Genomic DNA, 21,555 nt, shown 5'->3' with positions numbered 1-21,555 from the left:
ATACTAGATGCACCCAGCAGAGGTGTCACCCTCCAAGAGAGAAACCTAAGATGGGCCCATTATGTGGTACTCTGATACTCCGTTGACAAGGTCAACCTGAACGCACCAGAATATGTCGGCCTGTCAAAACGGACAGAAAACCCTGAAGGGCGAGCCGCATTGTACTTAGTTTGAGGATGCTGTTATGCTATTGAAAGACTGCTGCTGGCCGAATCACCTGTGTCCACCCATCCTGCAGTGGACGTGTCCGTGGTTACCGCTACAAAAAGCATCCCCTCTGTTGAGTCACCGCATGCACTGCCACAGTTAGCTCTGATGTAATGGTTGGGACCACCTCAAGCTACAAGAAGCTTGTGGACTCAGAAGGGCAAAAAATCCAGAAGCTGGAAGGTGGCACTCCTATGCGTTACTTGGGGTTTGACCTCGACCTAATGGCTTTTGGGGTTTTGGGGCTTTTGGGACCTAATGGGGTTTGACTGACCTCAAGCTAATGGCTTCACAAATTACTTTGTTTGGCTGGTGTGCCGACCAACATTAAACTGATGAGGGTGTTCATAGTTCTCTAGTTAACTAATAAGCTAACAGTCAACTGAAATATGCTTATATCTGAAATTAAGTTGTAAGGAAGTACTTGTACTGTGTTTATTAAATGTAATAATTATTGGTTTATTATGTACATGTATTTAGTCTTCACATTAGTTTTCACTACATTTGGCAAACAGATGTGAATGTAAATTACACGGCAAGATAAACCTCAAGTGAATCCAATATAGCAATAATTATGTTACACAAAATCAAACCGCTATATTAAAAAAAAAAGCTATTTAATATCCGGTATTTACAGCTTCAGACATATCTGCGATTCTCCTTCTAGATTCTGGGGACCCTTTGTACATAGCATGTGTTATCCCTTACTCGCTCAGCACATTAACGTATTACACAGGCTTTCATGAAGAGTGCCAGGTGTGTTATTGTACAGTTAAAAGTCCTCAGGACTCTGTGTGAGAAGCTCTGCTGTCCAGACAGGCGGAGAGGGAGAGGGTACGACAGCAGTTTCTTCTGGTGATCATGAGAGCATCTGAATGATCTCTTTGGCTCTGTGTGCCCTCTTCTGGGCTTCTGCTGCTCCACCTTCTGGCCCCTCCTGCCCGTCCCAGCGGACCAACGCCTCTGCTTTCTGCACAGTGGTCTCTCGTGCTACTCCTTGCAGACCTTCTACATACGATAACAACACTGCAAAGTGATCATCGGACACCTGAGAGAAACAGAGAGTGAGAGTCAGTCACTGCTCACTACCAGCAGTCTTAAATAAGCTGGTGGAGTTTTTTTGCTGTGGATTCCCTTACCTTTTCACTGTCATACATGTGCTGCAGCAACCACACCTGCCTGGTCTTCTGAAATTTCCACTTCTCTCGATCCTGTGACCAACTGTGAATAGACGCACACAAACACACAAAGTTTGACATTTGTTTAATACACAACAATAAACTGTGCAATGTGTCATTAAAGGCTATGAAGCTTGGCTCAAGTTTTATTTACAACCTGGAGAACATGGATTTATTTAATATTAATTCTCAAAATATGAGGCATTCTAGATATTTCTGCGTCTTAGCCTTTAAGTCCATTTGGTAAAGACTAGTGTGCAAAGAGGTTTTCAGCAAACCCAGCCCTGTGCATTAATCTGGATATTTCTTAAACCTACATTTCTGTTTTGAGCTTCAGAGCTTTCTGCTGGTTCTCTAAAACATGTTGCACAGCATGACCATGTTAAAATCATTATCCAGGAACACTGGACACAAACTAACAATAAACAAACAAACAAACAAACAAACAAACTGTACTGCACTGCTGTCACATGACTGGCAGAATAGAAGTAAATTGCTCTGTAAATGTACATATCATAGGGTGTATTGCCAACTTGAATGTGTCTGTTAGGCTTTGGAGCTGTGTTGTCAGTAGCATTGGCGGTAGTGCAAAGTTTAAAAAGTAGAATTGTGATTTTTGAGTAGAACATGCTTCTCATATTTTTAAAACACTGCTACCTTTGATTCTTTAACAGCAATTGGACAGATATTGCTCCAAAGATTGTGCCTAATCACAGATGTTGTGCATAAACTGAAGAATACACACAAATATAAATAATAATATATTCTATTATATTAATCATCTGCTTGTGACACAACTTTAACTTAATGCAGGCTAGCATTTTCAGTTCCAACATTGAAAAAAAAAAACGTAGCATCTATTAAGCATGATTCCCCTCGTTCCCTTCTTTAACTCTTCGAGTTTACACCAATAGTCCAAAGCATTATGACTGGCTCATGTCAAGGTCTGGGATATGCGTTAGACTGAACAGTCAGTCTTGTAGTCGGATGTGTTTGGTGTGTGTTGGCTACTGTGGAACGAATCCTCAAATTGTAAATGCTGGTTACAGGAGAACTGTGTCACAACACACAGTACATCACACTTTGCTGCGTATGGGGTTGCATAGCCACAGACTGGTCAGAGTGTTCATGCTGAGCCATGTCCTTCATCAATTGGCTATTATATGTACATGAGTGTCACACCGAGACACCTCTACCTGCAACACCCCTGTGGGTGCAGTTGTGTGCCATGCCTTACCATGTGAGGTACTCGAGAGCCTGTGTCTGAGCCACATTGGTCTTGCTATCCTCCTTCTTACTCTTCCCTTCCTCTTTCAACCTCTTCTTCTCCTCTTTTCGCCGGATCTTTTTTAACTTCCTCTCCAGCACTCGGATCTCCTCTGGGCTCAGGTCATCCATTCCCTCCACTGCTCCGTCTGTCTTTGCTTCTGCAGGCAGCTGGGCTACTGCTAGAGAACTCTAAATAAAATACGAGAGAGAAGGAATAAGATAAAAGCCCAGTTAATATGAATACAGTTGAAATCAGAAGTTTAAATACACTGTATATAAAGACTATATGCATTTTTCAGTCTGACATGAATTTAGAATAAACTTTTTCTGTTTTAGGGGATTACCAAAATTATTTCTATTTGCTAAATGCCAGAATAAAGAGAGAGGGGTTTTTTTTTCAAAGTCAAAAGTACACTAAGATTACTATGCCTTTAAACTCCAAAAGAAACATAAAAAAAGAGATTAATGTTTGCAAATGCACACACGGGACAAAGACCTTTGTTTTTGGAGACACGTCTTGTGGTCTGACGAAACTAAAATTGAACCGTTTGGCCATAATGACCATTGTTACAAAAAGGGAGAAGCTTACAAGCTTGAGAACACCATCCCAACTGTGAAACACGGGGGTGGCAGCATCATGTTGTGGGGTTGTTTTGCTGCATGAGGGACTGGTGCACTTCACTAAATAGATGGCATCATGAGGAATGTGGGAATACTAAAGAAACAGCTCAAGACATCAGCGAGGAAGTTTGGGTGCAAATGGGTCTTTCAAACGTACAATGACCGAAAGCAAACCGCCAAACTGGTTACAAAGTGGCTTAAGGAGAACAAAGTAAATTTGTGGCCATCACAAAGCCCTGATCTCAATTCTTTTGAAAATGTATGGGCAAATCTGAAAAGGCTTGTGCGAGCAAGGCGGCCTACACACATGGCTCAGTTACACCAGTTCAGTCAGGAAGAATGGGCCAAAACTCCTGTCAACTATTGTGAGAAGCTTGTGGAAGGATATCCAAAACATTTGACCCAAGTCATGCAGTTCAAGTACCAAATACTAATGCAACTTTTGACTTTGAAGAAAGTAATAAATATTGTCAATAAAAATTGCCTTTAAAATTCCCTCTCTCATTATTCTGGCATTTAGCAAATAGAAATAATCGGGTAATCCTAATAGACCTAAAACAGGAAGAGTTCTCTGATTTCAGTAAGAAAAAAATGCATGTCTATTTATATAAGGTATGTAAACTTCTGGTTTCAACTGTACATACATAACCAAAAGACATGAATATTAACATACAAACATAAATGAAAGTAATGTTTGAATGGAATTAATTATTATTTATTATTATGGAATTAATATATGAACAACCACTTTAGAAATGTTATTAATGAAAGAAAACAAAACAAATGGGAATAACAATGTAGAAACAGAGAGACAAGAGTCATCAAATTTGTCATGGACTGTTGCCACATAGCAGGTTGGGTCAATAGTTTCATGCTGCTGGCACCAATTTCTGACCCTACCATCTGTGTGGCCCAGTACAAAACAAGATTCATCAGACCAGGCTACATTTTTCTTTAGTCCTCAGCTGTCCAGTATTGGTGAGCCTGTGTCCACCTGCAGCTTCACCCTTCTGTTCTTGGCTGACAATGTGAAATACAGCATTTTCTGCTGTTGTAACTCATCCACCTCAAGCCTGGATGTGTTGCGTATTCCGAGATGCTTTTCTGCTCACCACAGTTGTATAGAGTCATCTGAGTTACTATACCAGCCTAAACCAGCCTGGCTGTTCGCAATTGACCTCCCTCATTAACAGAACCGCCGCTCACTGGAGGTTTGTATTTATCACACTATTCTTAGGAAACTCTAGAGATTGCTTTGCTGAAAATACCAGGACAGCAGCAGTTCTAGAGATACTCAAACCAGCAGATGGTTGGTGGGAACATTACCACATTAAGCTTAGATAACTGCATTAAGGAGTATGTGTACAGACCTTCCTAATACATTGTGTGATAAGCGTTGCATGTAAATTTGCCAACTGTAAAGCATGGGAGTGGGTCCATCATGCTTTGGGGTTGTGCTGCCAGTCGAATTGGCAAAATTGCACAGGGGGAGAGCTTATTTATAAATAAATACAGAAACAATATTTAAAAAAATGGATTCCACAATTAAGGAAACAATAAAGGCTTTCAAAATAGTATATACCGATCAGCCATAACATTGCCTAATATTATGTATGTCCCCCCTCATAATGCCAAAACAGCTCCGAGACATGGGCTCCACAAGACCTCTGAAGGTATCCTGTGGTATCTGGCACCAAGATATTAGCAGCAGATCTTAGTATTGAGGTGGGGCCTCAATCTCCAATGAGCCCCAGTATGGCTTATCTGTGCATATGCATACAGTACACACACACACACACAGTGGCTGAAGGTGAAAATGTCTTTTTTTTTTTTTAAGGTACAGTCTTAAGTGGAGACTTTAGGAGTAACTGTATTTTTGGAATAAAAGCTTCCAGGAACTTGTGCATTCAACCATCCGTTAACCACACACACACTTCTTGAATTCTGTGTATCGGTCAGCCAGTCTTTCTGTCAATTGTGACCTATTGAAGTTGTCCAACATTTTGTTTAATGTAAACAGTGTGCGCGAATTGTATGTGTCTGACCGGTCCTCCAGTATTTACATATTTACAAAAGACACTCAGTATCCATTAACCTAGCAGATAAGAGAGATAGAGAGTGAGCGAGCGAGCAGGAGAGAGAGCGAGAGCGAGAGAGAGAGAGCATGTATAAGTTCAGACGCAATGGCATTTATTTTTCACACGCTGTGCTGGATGGGAACTGCACATGGAAAGGTAAGATAAACTTTTATTATGTTTTAAATGGAAATTCTATTTATAGTCTGTTCTGTTATGCAATGGTATGTTGTAATTGTTCTATGAGCTGGAGAGAAGTGTCATTTAAAACATCATTTTATGGTAAATCATGTTTTTTTAATGAAAAAACCCAAACAAACTAACAAAAGAAGCTGTATTCCCCAATACAGTCTCTATGTGTGAGATATGTCAGTCTCTATGTTATTAACGACTGCTTATATTATTTTGTTATCACTACATTGTCTAATGTCTCAGTCTAATGGTTGACTACAGAGCAGATTTATGAAGACTAACTGTAGTAATGCTTCACTGGGTAATATGTTTATACTAACTACAGAGGGGTAAAACCTCACGTTTTACTAAATGTACATTCCTGTTTCAGCATCGCCGGAGAAATAGCGTCCTTTTTCTCGCCATGTTACTCTGGGATTGATTTACTACGAGGGAAAGAATATGGATGGCCCCTCAGCAGTCAACAACAACGCCTCCTTCACCTCCTGGCCTGTGGTTGGCGCTAACCAAACGGAAACAGACCTTTATGCCGTCAACCTCCTCCTGTCCTGCTTCTACACTGTGTTCCTATTCCCACTTGGCCTCGTGGGTAACATCCTGATCCTGCTGGTAAACCTGGACCCCTGCCAGCGTAGGAGCAACCCGGACCTGTACTTCACCAACCTGGCGCTGGCCGACCTGGTGCTGGTGCTGGACTCACTGATCGAGGTGTTCAACCTGAGCGCACACTACTATGATGACGCAGTGCTGTGCACTTGCATGGCGCTCTTCCTGCAAGTCAACATGTACAGCAGCGTCTTCTCCCTCACCTGGATGAGCCTGGACCGCTGTGTGGCTCTAACGGGCCTAACGTCTCGTGCGCTGGCTGCCACCCACCACTCTCTGAGTCACCATTCCAGCCTCACGTGCGCCGCCATCTGGGTGGCAGCCATTGCCTGCACACTGCTGCCATTCGCCACGGCTCACGCCCGTCACGGCTGGGGGCGGGGCTTCTGCTTTGCAGCCGCAGCCGAGGTCCAATGGCTGGAGGTGACGCTGGGCTTCGCCGCACCGTTCTGCGTGATGGGTGCTTGCTACGCCCTGATTGGCCGTGCGCTGTTGCGGTCCGGCCGACAACGTCGGGCCAAGGCGCTTCGGATGATTGCAGCCGCTGTTGGTGTTTTCTTCGTGTGCTGGCTGCCTGAAAACGTCTTCATTGGTATTCACCTGCTAAGCGGGGCCACCGAACCATCGCGTCGCCGCGGCAATAGCACGCTGTGGCAGCAGTATCCGCTCACGGGTCACATGGTCACGTTGGCAGCATGTGCCAACAGTTGCCTCAACCCGCTGGTCTATGGTCTGCTGGGGAGAACTTTTAGGCGCAAACTGCATCTCTTTCTCAAGCACCACATGTGCTGCCTTGGTGCACCCCCACGGACCGCGAACATGACCCACGTGGCCCTTCGGGAGTGCCTGCGAGATGAGTTCAGACGCACTACGTGTGCCCACCACAGTCAGGAGGAAAAGGAGCATGATCTCAGATGATTGATAAGTAGTTCCGAATAAGAAGGTGAAAGCGCTGCTTAACAACATGGAGATGGGCCAATACACCTCTTTGTTATGCAAAATCCTCTAGTTATGCCTTTTTTTTTGCCATTACACCATTGTTCATTACACTGTGGCAAAATGTAATTAAATCTTTTTACATTGACTTCCATACAGCATTCAGAAGTGTTTTCCTTCTCCTGTAAAGTTGAGGAGCTATCAGAATTGAGCAAACTACATGTTTTTGACAGGCATAATTTATAATAGATATGGGGTATTAAACAAGCCAAGTCATAAAAATAGCTTGAAAGTTATATTTGGACATGGTTTTTCTATAAAAGAACGTTATTTCTATATGGTAACAAATGCAGTAAAAATAGTAGAATGCAGATACTTCAATGCTCTAGCCCAGCATAGCCTAAGTAGGCTCCTTTTTCAAATGAAAATAAATGAATAATCAGAAGTTATTTTAAAATATCAGTTTATGTTTTTAAAGTAGTTATTTGTTGATACTGAGAATTACGCATCTCTACAAATAATTTTTCAGTTTTCACTGCTCATGAATCTTAATGCCTGTTGTTAGGTAGCTGGTGTTGGCAGTGTTGCAGTCATTTGGAAGGGGAAAGGTGCATGTAGGACAAAACTGAATAAAAGAACAACTTTTATAATAATCATTTATTTTCATATTTTACTTCTCATTAATTATATTTAACTAGTAAAAAGGGGCAAGGGGGTATTTCTTTTCCCCCCCCACAGAGAAAACCCAGAAGTCCTAATAAGTTCCTAATATGGGCATGACTGTGAGCACGAGCGGGAAATGGGCTGTGCCTTCCTTCACTGTGTATTCCAGTTTGTACAGGAATAAGAACGGGATTCGGACAGGGGCAGCTGTTCCAAATGACATCCAACTTTTGCTTTTGAGGGGTTGGAAGCTGGAAACAATATGTATCCTCAACTTCATTCAATGTATAACATCTTTACATTACATCTGGAATTTTATTGCCATTTATTTATTGATTTTGTCAGTTCCAAAAAGGCATTACTGAATTCATCAATCTATAAACATCTATGTAAATGTCATGCATTACATGATTCTTGTCTGTCTGGTCATAGATCAGGGATAAAATATAATTTGACTGTATGGAAACAGTAGTGCTTTGTATCTGCGTGCGCATCAACTAAGCATTCATCCCACAGCTAATGAAACTCCCTGTGTGTGATAACGAAACTGTGCTGCTAATATCCGTAAATAAGCATACAGCACCACCATGTGGTGAGACAATGTACAAAACAGCTTAAACTGATCTGAAAGGAGGCAAAAGGTTCACATACCTTGTTCTTGAGCGCTGTGTCGACATTCGTGTCAGCTTTCTGTTTCTTCTTCTTCACTTCTGCGACATCGTCAGCAGGGACACACACCTCAGGCTCCTGTAAAGGAACATACACACACTTCTTAGCACTGTGTGTCAGAACAGTAGAGGAACTTCAAGGGACATTAAGGGTCATCCCATTTTTTTATTATTATTATTTACTTATTTATTTTTATTCTTTATTTTTTTTACAAATACCAATACCACACATTAGTCACTCCACCATACTGAGTGTTAAGGAGTTGAAAATATAGATGTACAAGGTTTGGGTGAGACAGTGTTGATTTTCGCTGTGGATCGCAAAACTCATACATCTACACCTACATAACCCTACATAATCCCTTCATAGGTAAAAAGCATAGGTAAAGGTGCATGTATTTGTCACTGTATAGTGTACACTGCACAGCGAAATGTGTCCTCCGCATTTAACCCATCTGTGGTAGTGAACACACACACACACACACACTAGTGATCTAGGGGCAGTGAGTACACACATACCCAGAGCGGTGGGCAGCCAACTCCAGCGCCCGGGGAGCAGAGAGGGTAAAGGGCCTTGCTCAAGGGCCCAACAGTGGCAGCTTGCCGACCCTGGGAATCGAACCCACAACCCTGTTATCGATAGCCCGGCCCTCTAACCGCTGAGCCACCACTGCCCACTGTGTTCATGACATGAACCTATTTTAAAGAGCATTAATAAAGGCAGGAAAAAAAGTTTTTATGATGTATGATAATAATAATAATAATAATAATATCCTAAGACATTGCTTATCTGTGGATGCAGACTCTATGGATACAGACATTGGTATTAATGGTTAGAAACTTTATACAAATGTTGAGGTCGTTTTACATCAGTTGTCATGGCAGGTTTACGTAGGTGTCGGGTAGCCTTATGAATGCTGCACTTCAGTAAAGTGATCTTTTAGAAGGACACTGTAATTCTTTAAATGCGCTTAGAGGAATCGAGTAAAAAAAAGGAGGCATCCAATGAAAATGAATATATGTGCGTGCAAATATCTATGCGGAAGATACGTTCATCTTAGTTGACAAGGGCTGCGGTAAAGTTTGTTAATTTAAGTTAATGCTAACTATACCACACAAAAGCCACACTATGTCAGCCTGGAAAAATAACTGTATCCAAATTGTAAAAACTCACACCACGAAGAAACCTGATCGTTTAGTTGACATCAATGTAAACACGATTTTATATTGAAGTCATTCTGGAGCATTTCTGTTGGTCCATTTATCATCATTTGAGACAATGTAAAGTACCACTACAAGATTTAAATTACATCGAAAAGTAAAAAACAGCAAAACAAAATGGAGATACAAGGTTTTTGGGTAACAGTGCCGACATGCCCTTTATATTTAAATTGAAAATAACACCAGCACACACACACACCTCATCTTTGGTCCTCTTCTTTTTCTTCTTGTCTCTGATATTCTGCTTCCCGCAGTTCTCAGCAGCTGGTTTTGCCTTCTTTTTCTCCTTTTTCTTCGAGGAGGCCTCAGGCTGAAGAGGCTGACTATTTGCCATGGCAACACGATGCTGCTTCAGACAAAACACATCCTAATTTGAGATCATGCACATGTGATCAGCGCCTTTGTGTCATACAGGTGGTTAGAAGAAAAAGAAATAGAATAGAGATGCAAATTTACTGATCCAGCATACATATATTAATCATCTCACACAGTTAAACTACAGGAGACTTTCAATGACAGTAAAAAAAATACATTAAGTATCTAGCTAGTGTGATTACAAGACAAAGATCACCACAAGATCAAAACTGGTGGTTGTGAGTGATTTTAACAGTAGACACATATAATTCAGGAGTCAGTGGATGTCTACAGTCAGGACGTTGAAGGTATAAGGTATACTGTCTATAGCAGATCTGTCAGAGCTTCCAGGGTGTGAGTAAAAGAAGTTAAAAAACAGTAGTTTTTCTTACAAAAACTAAACTTGACCGGATGATGGTGCAGTTTATCATGCTAAACTAAACTAGACTTTGCTTTGTGGTCTTCAGGGGTCCTCATGGATCTTCAGCTGAGTCTCACCAATACAAATATGTAGCTACTTACACCAGGTCGTCCACCATAGTAATCATAATCGCATCGTCATGCCCAGTTTGAGCATTTTAACTGATAAGCTCTTACAGCGTATTTAATAAACTCTTAAATCCAGATCCTTGCTGAAATTGTACCTGCTGTTAGCTACTACATTACTGACTGCCTCATGCTGGTCGCACACATACGTTTGGCTACGTTTAACCACATGGAGACACAACGTTATTAAATACACACTAGCTACTTCCCCTGCCATACGGTGAGCTACCAAAATATCTCATTCTATACGTTCGTTCAAAACGTTAACTATCAACCAAATAATGCCTTATTAACGTGGTAATTAGCTAGGTTTTTAAACTTTTACTTACTGACCGATTTAAACCAGCCTCGTCCGCTCGGCTCCCACACGGTGAGTACAGCACATGTCAGGACGCTTTTCACAGTTACACCGAAAACTCAAACCCTGATTGGGTTTAAACTCTCGCGAGCTCGTGTTTCTGGGATTTGTAGTTTAATTGTTTGTTTGTTTATTTGTGGAGGTTTTTGCCTCCCAATCGTATGCCAGCTTAAAATCTTATGACAAAATAGTTCATAATAATTGTAGCTATAAGTCATATTGCCATAGATAAATTTTCTCCTTAATTAACATTAGCTAATGTTCGTATGATCATTTGCACGCGGCTTTCTAATGTAGCTAGCTACCACTCCCGTCTTAAAGATTAAATTCTAACTAAACAGTTAAAAGCAACCGGTAGTGTTTATAAAGACAATCCGCCCACTGATAAAGCCAGTTTTTAGAGAGCAGTGTTTTCTTGAATATGGAACCGCATAGGCATTTACGCAACGTGCGGAACCAATGACTATATAGCTAATGCCGGACGATGTTGAGAGTTGGACACGCGGCGTGTTACATGACCGGGGACTGTTTCAATGTGAGGACAGTTGAACATGGCATCGTCCGTCTGCAGAGCTTTTATTAGGATTACAAGCTTTTCAAGTCCTGGCAGATCGGGGCTGCAGTGTTTCAGGTGAGGATCGTGGCAGTCGTGAGTCCTGTAGTTTTTTTTGGAGTGTTTTGTCTATTTTATGTCTCGAAAGGAAATCTGGTCTCCCAGCGCCTGAAGGTCCTTTAGCTGCTCAATATTCAGCTTCCTTGATTTCGTTCAATCTATGTTTATATGTCCTTAAAACCTGAATAAGCAGAGACCTTGGCTTACATCAATCATACGCTCATATCACGTGACCATTTCACATTTTAGGGATTTTCCTCCTCCAGGAGTGACCGCAGGGATGGTTAAAGGTCCCATATGAAGGGAAGCTGAACTCTAATCTTCGATGTAGTATAAACATCCATTAGTCCATGGATTCATATGTAAGGATTGCTCAGTCTACATAGATCTATTCTAAATTCACAGTAACAGAAACAGCATGTTTACTTTAACTGATAAAGAGTTCAGACTCCAGTAGTTGAGCATATGTTCCTATTTTGATGGCCCCATCTGTCTTTCTCCCCCTCTCCTATAGACCATGCACAGTGCGAGCGCTGACAGTCACATCACACTGCTTTGCCAAATCCCAAAGATCTTCAAGTGGAGAGGAGGTCGATGAAGAACTGCCTAGGCCCATCAAGTTCACCACAAGCAAAGCCAGTCATCGGACCTGGAAGGTGGAACGCTCAATGGGTAGCACACACCAGCAGCCTTGGTGGCATGTTGTGCCGTTCAGTATGGTAATTGGCGGTTTCCTTCTTTGGTGTGTTTTCCGTAAAGATTCGGAAGTTGACCAAGATCTGGAGAAGAAACTGTTTGAACGTTTACCTGGGTTGCTGACAGTCATGGGGGAGGATGAGGAAGATGATGATGATGAAGAGGAGGCGGCACAGACAGAGGCAGCTAAAAAAGAACTCTGACAGTGGACTAAAACGAACAATCTGTACCTTCAATATTTAAACGTCCTTACTGCACTGCTCGGAAAATGGGACTGTACAGCTTAGTTGCTGCTGAAGGCTGGAGACTTCTCCTGAACTGTGGGTCAGAGTGTTGTGATGCTGATTTTGTCCTCCTTTAATGTGGGAGGGGGACAAAGAGTGCAGCTTTGGTGTGATGTACGTGATGGATGTGTAGACTGCATTAAAGGTGGTCCTGAATACTTAATGTGAGGACACGGAGAGGAGATTTCAGTGATGTGTATGCTCTTGTTTTTGTTGAATGTGGACATGGTCTGTTTTCAGTGACTTATAAAGACTACTCCTTTGCAGTTCTGTGCAATAATGTGTGAAAGGCATTTTTCTTGCATTTGAGAGAAAATGTGTAAAGAGTTGATGATAGCCTGAGTCCTACGTGCTGGAGTGAGCAAGTGAGGGCTTGTCTGGGGTCATTTTGAGGCATATTTAAAATCCATGTCCTGTTGTAGAAGCCTTCCTCTTTTCAGCATACAGCGTTTTTACCAATGGGTTCATATTTGCATCAAGAATTTGTTTTGTGAAATCTATGCTTGCAGTGTATTTATTTCATGACATCTTTGGCTGATTGCAGGCTACTATTTTCATCTGGTCTCTTGAACTTTGTTTACACACACCAGTCGGTCAAAACATTACCACCGCTCATTGTGAGAAACCTTGATTATCTTCATCTACAGTGGCCCCAGTCAAGGGATGGATATAAAGCAGCAAGTGAAGTCAGTTCTTAGGTGTTAAAAGCAAGAAAAACAGGCAATCAAGAATGCAGGGCCATGTTTACACAAGGGCTAGAGCATCAAAATAGCAGGCAGGTATTGTGGGGTCTTTTTCTGCAGCAGTCAGTACCTTCTGTAGGGGTTTTAAGAGGGGACAAATCAGGGCCAGGGGCACCTAATTTTCACCCATGCAAACAATGGCGGCCCACTTGCAGGACTTGTGACTGTGCATCACAGGACACATTCAGAGGACTTCTGGAGGTTATGCCCCAACTGGTCAGATCTGTTGTGGCAGCTCTGTCAGGATCTACTTAGTATTAGGTGGGTAGTACTAATGACTCAAGTGAGATGAAGTTGGAACAGAGGCTGAAACATTGCAATCAATAAACGAGTCACACCAGCTAGTTCTTTCAACACTGGAAAGTGTAACATTCTGTACAAAATAGTGCTGATGGTTCAGGACTATTAGACATGTGCTATATAGGATGTTTGTATTTTCCTAGGCAAGTGATTACTGCCACACTAACCCTGTAGTTCCAGTGCCAAGGGTTAAGGTGGGTTACAACTATATACAATTATAGGGTTTAACATTAAACCCTTTATTGCAAGGGTGCGTAACAGTCATGAGAGCCAGATATCTGCACAGCTGTGCCTTTCCTGCTCAAGTACACCCTTGTTTAATACAAAGTATTAAGGAAAAAAAAAAAAAAATCTCCAATTAATTTTGTGTATAGTGATCAACACTAACCATTTTCTGCAAATTAGAGCACCTGCCAAATGTAAGTACAGTACCATAACTGTTTATGCCACACTGCTTTATCCAACACCATGAAAATCAGCACAGTAGAATTTGACTATGCTAAATTCAGTGTACATACTCACATCCTTGACTAGCTCTGCCCCACAAGCACCAAATTAACCATCCAAAAGCCACACATGAGGTAGTGGAAAGTTTATTTACAACCAAATGGCCACAATGGAGGAGAAAAATAGAATGATAGAAATAAAATGGACAAGTCCTAATATCACCATGTAGCATGCAGACTAGAGCGCACAGGCAGAGGTATACCAAAGTCTAAAATACAAACTTTAAAACCCTGAGAGGAGCTCCCGGAATGTTCAGACACCACCCCCTACTGTCACGCTGAAGAACCACAAGATTCCCCTCCCCTACCACAACTACCAAAAAAAATTACAAAAAAAAGTAAGCTTAAAACTACAACAAGCATTTGTAGTTGAGTGTAAGAACCCACCCCTAAAGACCCGCTCCCCCCCACCCCCCCTCCAAAAAAAGGTGGATTAAATAGAATGAGCCATCTAAGCACGCTCGCCACGGATCCGCCGAGCCAGCTGGATGTCCTTGGGCATGATGGTGACACGCTTTGCGTGGATGGCGCACAGGTTGGTGTCCTCAAAGAGACCCACCAGGTACGCCTCACTAGCTTCCTGCAGACATACAAGCAAACAGTCAGTGAGAAAGCCACTCAAGTGTGCACATCACCAGCATCCTCTATAGTTCAAGTCAGTCAAACTCAGACCTAGTACTTGCTGAACTGCTGCAGTAACAAACTGGCCACCTAGTGGTTCTCCATCAGCAGTCAGTCAACTTCACTGCACTCAATGGTTTAGCCACCAAGAAACCTTCATAACACTGGAGTAGCAGCACACCTACTGGTCATTCAAGTTATACCATGCAAACTGACCACTGAGCAGAAAGAAATGCAGAACTCAAAAGAAGCAGCAGCTGCTAGGTTCATATATGAGCCATTTATTTTTTTCCCTTAATCTTTCTGCCATCAGAGGATTTTCCTCCACCAGATGGTGGATTCCTAGAAGCAGGTGTCTTAGAGGGCAAATTTAGTTCATGTTTAATCAAACCAGACCAGAAGAGTTAACCTCTGATTCCTGTAGTGGAATTGGGGGTGAGCAATGACCTAAACAAAATCAGCACACCCCAATATTCACTTCTGCTCATGTTAACTACAAGGACATCTTTCCCCAGCCTGTAGTTACTATAACACCAATTTTCAAACTACAAAACGTAAAAACCTTAGGTGGCAACCAAACTTCAACACATTACATACACCAATCTTTAAGTAAACGTCTAGTTTAGCTTCAGGGAATCCATACATGTGTGCATGCATTTTCAAAGCATGCTGTTCAAGACAGCCCAAAATACTGCTTCAGCAAACTTCACCGTTTGTCAGCACACCCTCCCAGTAGGCACCATGACCTCTGTCAACCTACTGACCTGCAGAGCTCCAATAGCAGCACTCTGGAAGCGGAGATCCGTTTTGAAATCCTGGGCAATCTCCCTCACCAGACGCTGGAAGGGCAACTTGCGGATCAGGAGCTCAGTTGACTTCTGGTACCGACGGATCTCACGAAGAGCCACAGTACCGGGGCTTTAAAACAGAAGGTGAGGAGAAATAAGGCACAAGTCCGCACCTGTTTGGTCAAAAAGAAAAAAAAATAAAGGATCCCAAACCAAAAGCTATGAAAAAAGCTGGGGTGTTCACCGGTATCTGTGGGGCTTCTTCACTCCGCCAGTGGAGGGCGCGCTCTTGCGGGCAGCTTTAGTGGCCAGCTGCTTCCTCGGGGCTTTGCCTCCAGTGGACTTACGCGCTGTCTGCTTGGTACGTGCCATTGCACTTGAGTAGTCCTCTCAGCTGCACAAAGAAACCGGTCATAGTTAGGAAACGACAGGAAGTGACTGCTGACATTCAGTGGGTTACATAACCCAACCTTCACTTAGCTATAGCAAGCCAACTTTCAGTAAAACTGCAGCCCACACGACGGACGCGCTTATTTCAACCCTGGCGCCCTATCCCCTACATAGTACCCTAAAAAGGTAACACCATGAAGTGAGTGAATGAACGACTGACTGACTTCTACACACGAGCACTTCCCTGCCTGTCGACTAGGGGGCCGTTTGGTACTCAGCCAACGAGAAGCACTATAAAGCCGCGACTGAGACCGCCATCATTACAGCCCCCGGCTCGTGTTTACACGCACACAGCTTTAAGAACAGCCTCCCCGTCCACTCACACCCCCCTAAAGCACGTTAACAGAACGGAACCAGCGATGTAGATAGATAGCTAGCTAGCTAAAGGACACCAGTCTAGGGCTAGTGCTACCGAAAGGCGGTCTTCGCCAGCGCGAGCTAGCTAACGCTACGCTACGGGGAGGCGCTGCATTATTTAAGCGCGGACGAAAAAGGCGGCACAAACCCGACGAGACTATCTAAAAGATGAAGCAACGACAATATTATAAGTAAAGAAGAAAATTATTTGGATTTGGACGGCGAATAATACAAAAAAATAAAGTAAGAAAAAAAACTCGCCCTCCATTACGCGACGCTCAGCTCACACGTTTCTCCTTCACTTGTAGCCAACATGGCGTCCCCTCACAACAATTACTGCCTCCTCTTTGTTTAGGTCAAAAATGGAGAAAAAACACCGTCGAGGGCAGCCGCTTTCAGCGAGCGGGGACCTGTAAAACAGCTCCGTGCCTAAAGCCTGAATCCGACCACCACACTCCCACAGATGCGCCGAGCTCTGATATGTCTTAATTCTGACCGAAGGTTTTAAACATCGGCTTGTTGCTACGAGGTTACCGCGCCACAGCGGAGCGGAGCGGAGCTCAGCCCGCCGCCACCGCCGCCGCCACTACCGCTTCTTTGCGACCGTACACAGGAAGCAAGTTTAGAAATCAGCCGCTTTCTAAAGCTGAACCAGACCACCAAATAAACAGCCAGCGAGGCACAAACACCGCCTGCTTCCATTTCTTTACCTAAGAACCCAAAGCATGACTTACATGTCTCGTTTCGATTACTCCGTCGACCCAAAACAAGGAACGTCGATCGTGTCGAGCTCGCGCCCCTGCCCCCTATTTATGCGATCGGTGACGCCATCTGCTGAAGTCTCCACCCACCGTGTCCACCATTGGGCAAGTCGGGGCTTTGATCTGTAGAATGGCGCATAACGGTTACGGCGCGTCGCTTTATCATGATCATTATCGTCTTCATTATCATGATCATTATTTTCATAATTATTATTATTATTAATATCATTATCATTATCGCACCAGAAAAACACCTAAATACTTCTACTGCTTCATCTCCTCGTTTCGGAAGAAACAGTGTCCCGTCTGACACACCAGAGAGTGTTTGGCCTCAGGATGGGCGAGTCATAAATCAATAAACAATAATAAAACCAATGGAAACTTCATATTAGTTTAAATATCTTTCACAATAAAAGCCATTTAAAGCTTTTTTTTTTTTTTTTTTAATCTCTACGGTATTTCCTAGACTTACTCCAAAGATTAAACTCATTCTTCCAGTGCTTCAAGATTGGATTAGTCTTATTGTAATTATATACATTTATCTGTACATGTTTCTTTTGCAGGCTGTTTGTGACTTTTTGTCACGTTGGTTCACTAATGTGATTTTAAAAACAAATCAAATCACGTTTAACATCCCGTCACATTACACAGGTGTAAAGGTGAGTGAAAAACCTGAAAGCATCATCCCTCACAGTAGTACAAAAAAAGAACACATATTTACAGAAGATAAATACTGAATATTTACACATTAACTTATACTATACATATACACACATAATACACACTCTTATTTACAATATTGCACTGGTTGTTTCATAATTAGAATGAATTCATAATTATGAAATTAACCTGTGCTTAATGCGTCTGAATCCCAGTACAATGTGCCACTGGATCACAGATCGTATCCAGAAGTTTGTTATGTTTATTATGTTGTTATATTTATTTTATGATGGTTTTCTGTAATTCAAACTGTAATCAAGACTCAGGAATTCAGGATGAGACGTATATTGTTTCAGTTCATTACATGGACAGCTTTTAATTTTCCATACATGTGCTTTAACACATTTGAATTAAATATTTAAAAATGTAAATCTGTTATCAGTTCTTCTTATTTGCTTTATTTTTCTTTTTTTATTTGTGTCACTGTAAGAGTAGGAACCACAGGACGCGGCAGCATTTCTCAGACGGACTCCTAATGGCTGCGCATTAACGCAGGCATGAGGGCAGTAGGTAGTTGTTTATATTAGACTGAGATCTTTCCTTTATTTATTGAAGTTAGTTTGTTAGTAAGTTGCTGTATTTATCAGAGTTCGGGTTATACCTGATATAGAAGCGTGGCACTTACGATCGAAATCGACACAGATAATCCTCTCTTAAAGCTGAATGTGAGGTATGTGCTGAGTACCAGTTCACTCGCTAGTCCTGAACCGAGTTCGCGTCTTAAATTTCAGTAGTTATGTAATGAATGAGGTGGTTCTCCAGGGCCAGGATTGTGAGCCGTGACCTAAAAGGATTTTAATGCATAGAAGCAAAATAAATATCGGGGATTCTACTGACCAAACCTCTCAGACTCATACTCATAAAATGCTTGGATGAATGTTTGGTCACAAAAAGATCAAATGTTTAAAATATAAAATCAAAAGGACAAGAATAGAAATAACAGAAATCCAGTATGTACAGATATGAGATACCTGTATGTGTAAGGGGACCTACAAGCTCTCTTTGTTGAGGGCCTGAAAAGCTTGCAGAGATAGGCTGTCTGGTTAGATGCAATCAAAAATACTACTCCACAACAAGCAGCTCGTCAAGCAGGGTGTACAGTTTAGGTAGGTAGGTAAGTTCAGTTAGTCGTTGTTGAACTTGGCGAATCCCCCGCCCCCCCAGACTTGGCCTCCTCTTCTCTTCTCTCCCAGACATTGATTTTAGTTGGATAATAATTACTTTTGGGGTCACTTCTGCTATGGAAGAGGGTGTAACTGGAAAAGGTAAAGGGTCCTTGGCTACTAAACACCATTCTTAGCTTTGCCTGTGCGATCTGATTATCTCACAATTACATTTCTTTGTGTCTGTGTTTGTAACAGAGCTGCAGGGTGGCAGCAGCTCAACCCAGGCAGACTTTCACTGGAAGCGCAGCGATAACTCCTTCGCCTTTAACTTCCTCCCTGGAGTCTCATCTTGCCCCACCCACAGTCTGGTAGATCCCTGGCGGGCAGAGAGTTCAGACGCAGGTGGTGCGTTTGCTTTCAACTTCCAGATCCCTGTAGGAACAGTGCAGAGTGGTGGGCCAGAAATTGAAGCCATGCAGACAGACAAAACAGAGATGGCAGAACCTAAACTAAGTGCAGAGGTAAATGCAGACTTTTCAAGAAGTAAAGTCAAGAAGAAGCAGAAGAAGAAAGGAGGAGGAGGAGGAGGAGGAGGAGGGGAGGTTGTGGTGGACAAGCAGCAGAAAAAAATGAGTAAAATAGCAGAAGAAGCTCCCAAACAGGAGATCGTTGCAATGGTTAGTAAACACATCAGCATTGACCTTATTGTTAGATTGAAGACTGTGTATGGCCTTTCAGTGCACATATTGTGTGTGTGTATGTGTGTAAGCCTTCAGAGGAGCAGCTTAATAGAGAACTGGACTGGTGCATCGAGCAGCTGGAGCTGGGTCTGAAAACTCAAAAATCATCTGCCAGGCAAAGTGAGTAACACACATTAAGTCACATAGACAGACATACATACAAAACACAAGCTACCAAACGTCCTGTGTAACTGTGTGTGTGTGTTTGTGTATTTATAAGGAGAGGAAGCCAGTCATGCTCTGAAGACCCTACGAAGCTCAAAAGCTCCTGTGGTGAAAAAAAGGCAGGTGATGAGGGCAGTGTCTGGAGATTACAGGAAAAAGATGGAAGAGGAGAAGAACAGACAGTTCAAACTTATACAGTCTGGTGAGATTCAGTTTTACCATTAGCACCATAGGATGGATTTACTCAAGCCATTGATGGTCCTTTTTATTTTCTGATACTGATCATCTTGAGTGCCACACAATATATGATCTACTGATCTACTGAACTGTTTTTATCTCAAGCACTTCAGCATCTAAAAGTAGGCTATCACCCTGAAGCTGCCCAAACACTCCAATACCCCACAGGAAGAAACACACTACTAAGAACATCACAGTACACTCTCGCACAGTGATATTACAGGCTAGTTACAGGATTAGATCATAGTTATAGTATTTTGTCCTCCCTGATATATTCCATCCTGTACCAATGTCCTCTCTAATTACTTTAAGGCTTTACTCTTTGCTGAATCCATTTGATTTCATTTATTTGCTAATAAATATAACAGTATTTGCTAATCCTAGTCCTTTATTTTCACAATTTACCATGTTTCAGTGTTCTGAAACTGAAAGCAGTGCATCTGGCAGGGGGTGCTATACAGTCATATGCAGAAGCTTATTGACACACTTCTGTCCATTCTACAGCATATTTGCTATTCACATACTCTGCATTAAATGTGGTGTGTGCATACGTAATGGCACAAATGTATTCAATTCACAAAATAAATAGGAATGTTGTCTAAAATGTGTAGAAAAGTTTGTTTACTTATTTCACTTAACAAAATAGGTGATGTGACCAGCGGTGCCCAAACTTATGCATAATGTAACTTCTGTAGATTGGTAAATAAACATTTTATGGTCTTTCTTTCTTTGTGAAATATAAAGACAACTAACCGGTCATCCCTGTTTCAATAGCAATGACCTCAGCAAGGGTCACTGCTGTGTCAGAACCTTCCCGCAGACCAGTGTTCCACCGCCGTGCCGAGACAAAGACACACACGACACCCAGCACAGACAAACCCCAGGACACACATGGACTTTCACATGCTGCCGAGCAGGCCGATGGACACTTGGAGCAGTTTGTTTTCAGACCCTCCCAAGAGGAGTTTCGTTTCAACTTTGACGTGTGATTGACTGCAGATGAGCTGCAGTGGCACTGTAGCTGGTTTCCGTTGGGGAAAAACTACACTTTACACCTGAATTGTGTTGCAAACTGACCCAAATACAGTGCATGTTGATCATGGATAAGACTTTTGACTTTAGTGAATAAAGATGAAAAAAAAAAAAGTTTGATTTTGTGATTCCTGCTTATTACTGTAATATTTCAGTGTTAGTATTTTTTTATTATTATTTTAGGCGTGTAAAGTATAATAATAATGTGGATCTGTGGATTTGGATTAAACTAGCTAGTTAAATAGCTAAACTAGCTAAATAAAACATGGTCGAGTTTTTTTTGTTTTTTTTTGGAGGGGGGGTGTCGGGGGTGGTGTTGCCATGGAAACACAGTATCGCCGAGCTTTAAACAATGCGATGTATTAAAAAAAAATACTAAAGATGATTATGTATCTGGTGTGTTTAAACCTGCGCAACATAAGGATATAATTTATATTAAAATAAAATAAGATTAGCAGCACAGTTTATGACCTACGTAACGGCGGCTAGTTTAGTAGTCGCTCATGGGATATGTAGTTTCTTACGGCACAAGAGGCGCTACC

General features: G+C 42.1%; 5 protein-coding genes across 8 annotated transcripts; 3 read left to right on the top strand and 2 right to left on the bottom strand.

Annotated features, from left to right (window-relative positions):
- Window positions 1–442: 442 nt before the first annotated feature.
- Window positions 443–10,947, bottom strand: chlsn (cholesin). Of its 4 annotated transcripts, none has more exons than XM_072678939.1 (6): window positions 10,870–10,947; window positions 9,836–9,982; window positions 8,399–8,494; window positions 2,623–2,843; window positions 1,347–1,428; window positions 443–1,255 (listed from the first exon to the last, which is right to left on the bottom strand). In XM_072678939.1, the coding sequence occupies exons 2-6, from the start codon at window positions 9,968–9,970 to the stop codon at window positions 1,067–1,069; spliced, it is 723 nt and encodes a 240-aa protein (XP_072535040.1). In that variant the 5' UTR covers window positions 9,971–9,982; window positions 10,870–10,947; the 3' UTR covers window positions 443–1,066. The 4 variants fall into 4 exon arrangements, with proteins under 4 accessions (XP_072535040.1, XP_072535043.1, XP_072535041.1 ...); XM_072678942.1 differs by having other exon boundaries at window positions 9,836–9,985; window positions 10,870–10,911; XM_072678940.1 differs by having other exon boundaries at window positions 9,836–9,985; window positions 10,866–10,905.
- Window positions 5,984–7,066, top strand: LOC140555794 (G-protein coupled estrogen receptor 1-like). Its single transcript, XM_072679110.1, has one exon. It carries the CDS (start codon window positions 5,984–5,986, stop codon window positions 7,064–7,066), a length of 1,083 nt encoding a protein of 360 aa, XP_072535211.1.
- A 455-nt stretch (window positions 10,948–11,402) lies between the features above and the next one.
- On the top strand, window positions 11,403–12,908 carry uqcc4 (ubiquinol-cytochrome c reductase complex assembly factor 4). Its single transcript, XM_072680171.1, has 2 exons — window positions 11,403–11,525; window positions 12,022–12,908. Exons 1-2 carry the CDS (start codon window positions 11,446–11,448, stop codon window positions 12,404–12,406), a joined length of 465 nt encoding a protein of 154 aa, XP_072536272.1. The 5' UTR covers window positions 11,403–11,445; the 3' UTR covers window positions 12,407–12,908.
- Window positions 12,909–14,107: 1,199 nt separating this feature from the next.
- Window positions 14,108–17,092, bottom strand: h3f3d (H3 histone, family 3D). The gene is made up of 4 exons (XM_072680172.1): window positions 16,987–17,092; window positions 15,690–15,839; window positions 15,422–15,575; window positions 14,108–14,616 (listed from the first exon to the last, which is right to left on the bottom strand). The coding sequence occupies exons 2-4, from the start codon at window positions 15,815–15,817 to the stop codon at window positions 14,488–14,490; spliced, it is 411 nt and encodes a 136-aa protein (XP_072536273.1). The 5' UTR covers window positions 15,818–15,839; window positions 16,987–17,092; the 3' UTR covers window positions 14,108–14,487.
- Window positions 17,093–18,177: 1,085 nt separating this feature from the next.
- On the top strand, window positions 18,178–21,216 carry c5h8orf33 (chromosome 5 C8orf33 homolog). Its single transcript, XM_072680170.1, has 6 exons — window positions 18,178–18,403; window positions 18,927–18,998; window positions 19,095–19,516; window positions 19,609–19,699; window positions 19,800–19,946; window positions 20,756–21,216. Exons 2-6 carry the CDS (start codon window positions 18,974–18,976, stop codon window positions 20,968–20,970), a joined length of 900 nt encoding a protein of 299 aa, XP_072536271.1. The 5' UTR covers window positions 18,178–18,403; window positions 18,927–18,973; the 3' UTR covers window positions 20,971–21,216.
- The last annotated feature ends 339 nt before the right edge of the window (window positions 21,217–21,555 follow it).

Source organism: Salminus brasiliensis, chromosome 5 (assembly GCF_030463535.1).
Source record: "Salminus brasiliensis chromosome 5, fSalBra1.hap2, whole genome shotgun sequence".
NCBI classification, from domain to species: domain Eukaryota; kingdom Metazoa; phylum Chordata; class Actinopteri; order Characiformes; family Bryconidae; genus Salminus; species Salminus brasiliensis.
This window is presented reverse-complemented; position numbering and strand designations above follow the sequence as displayed.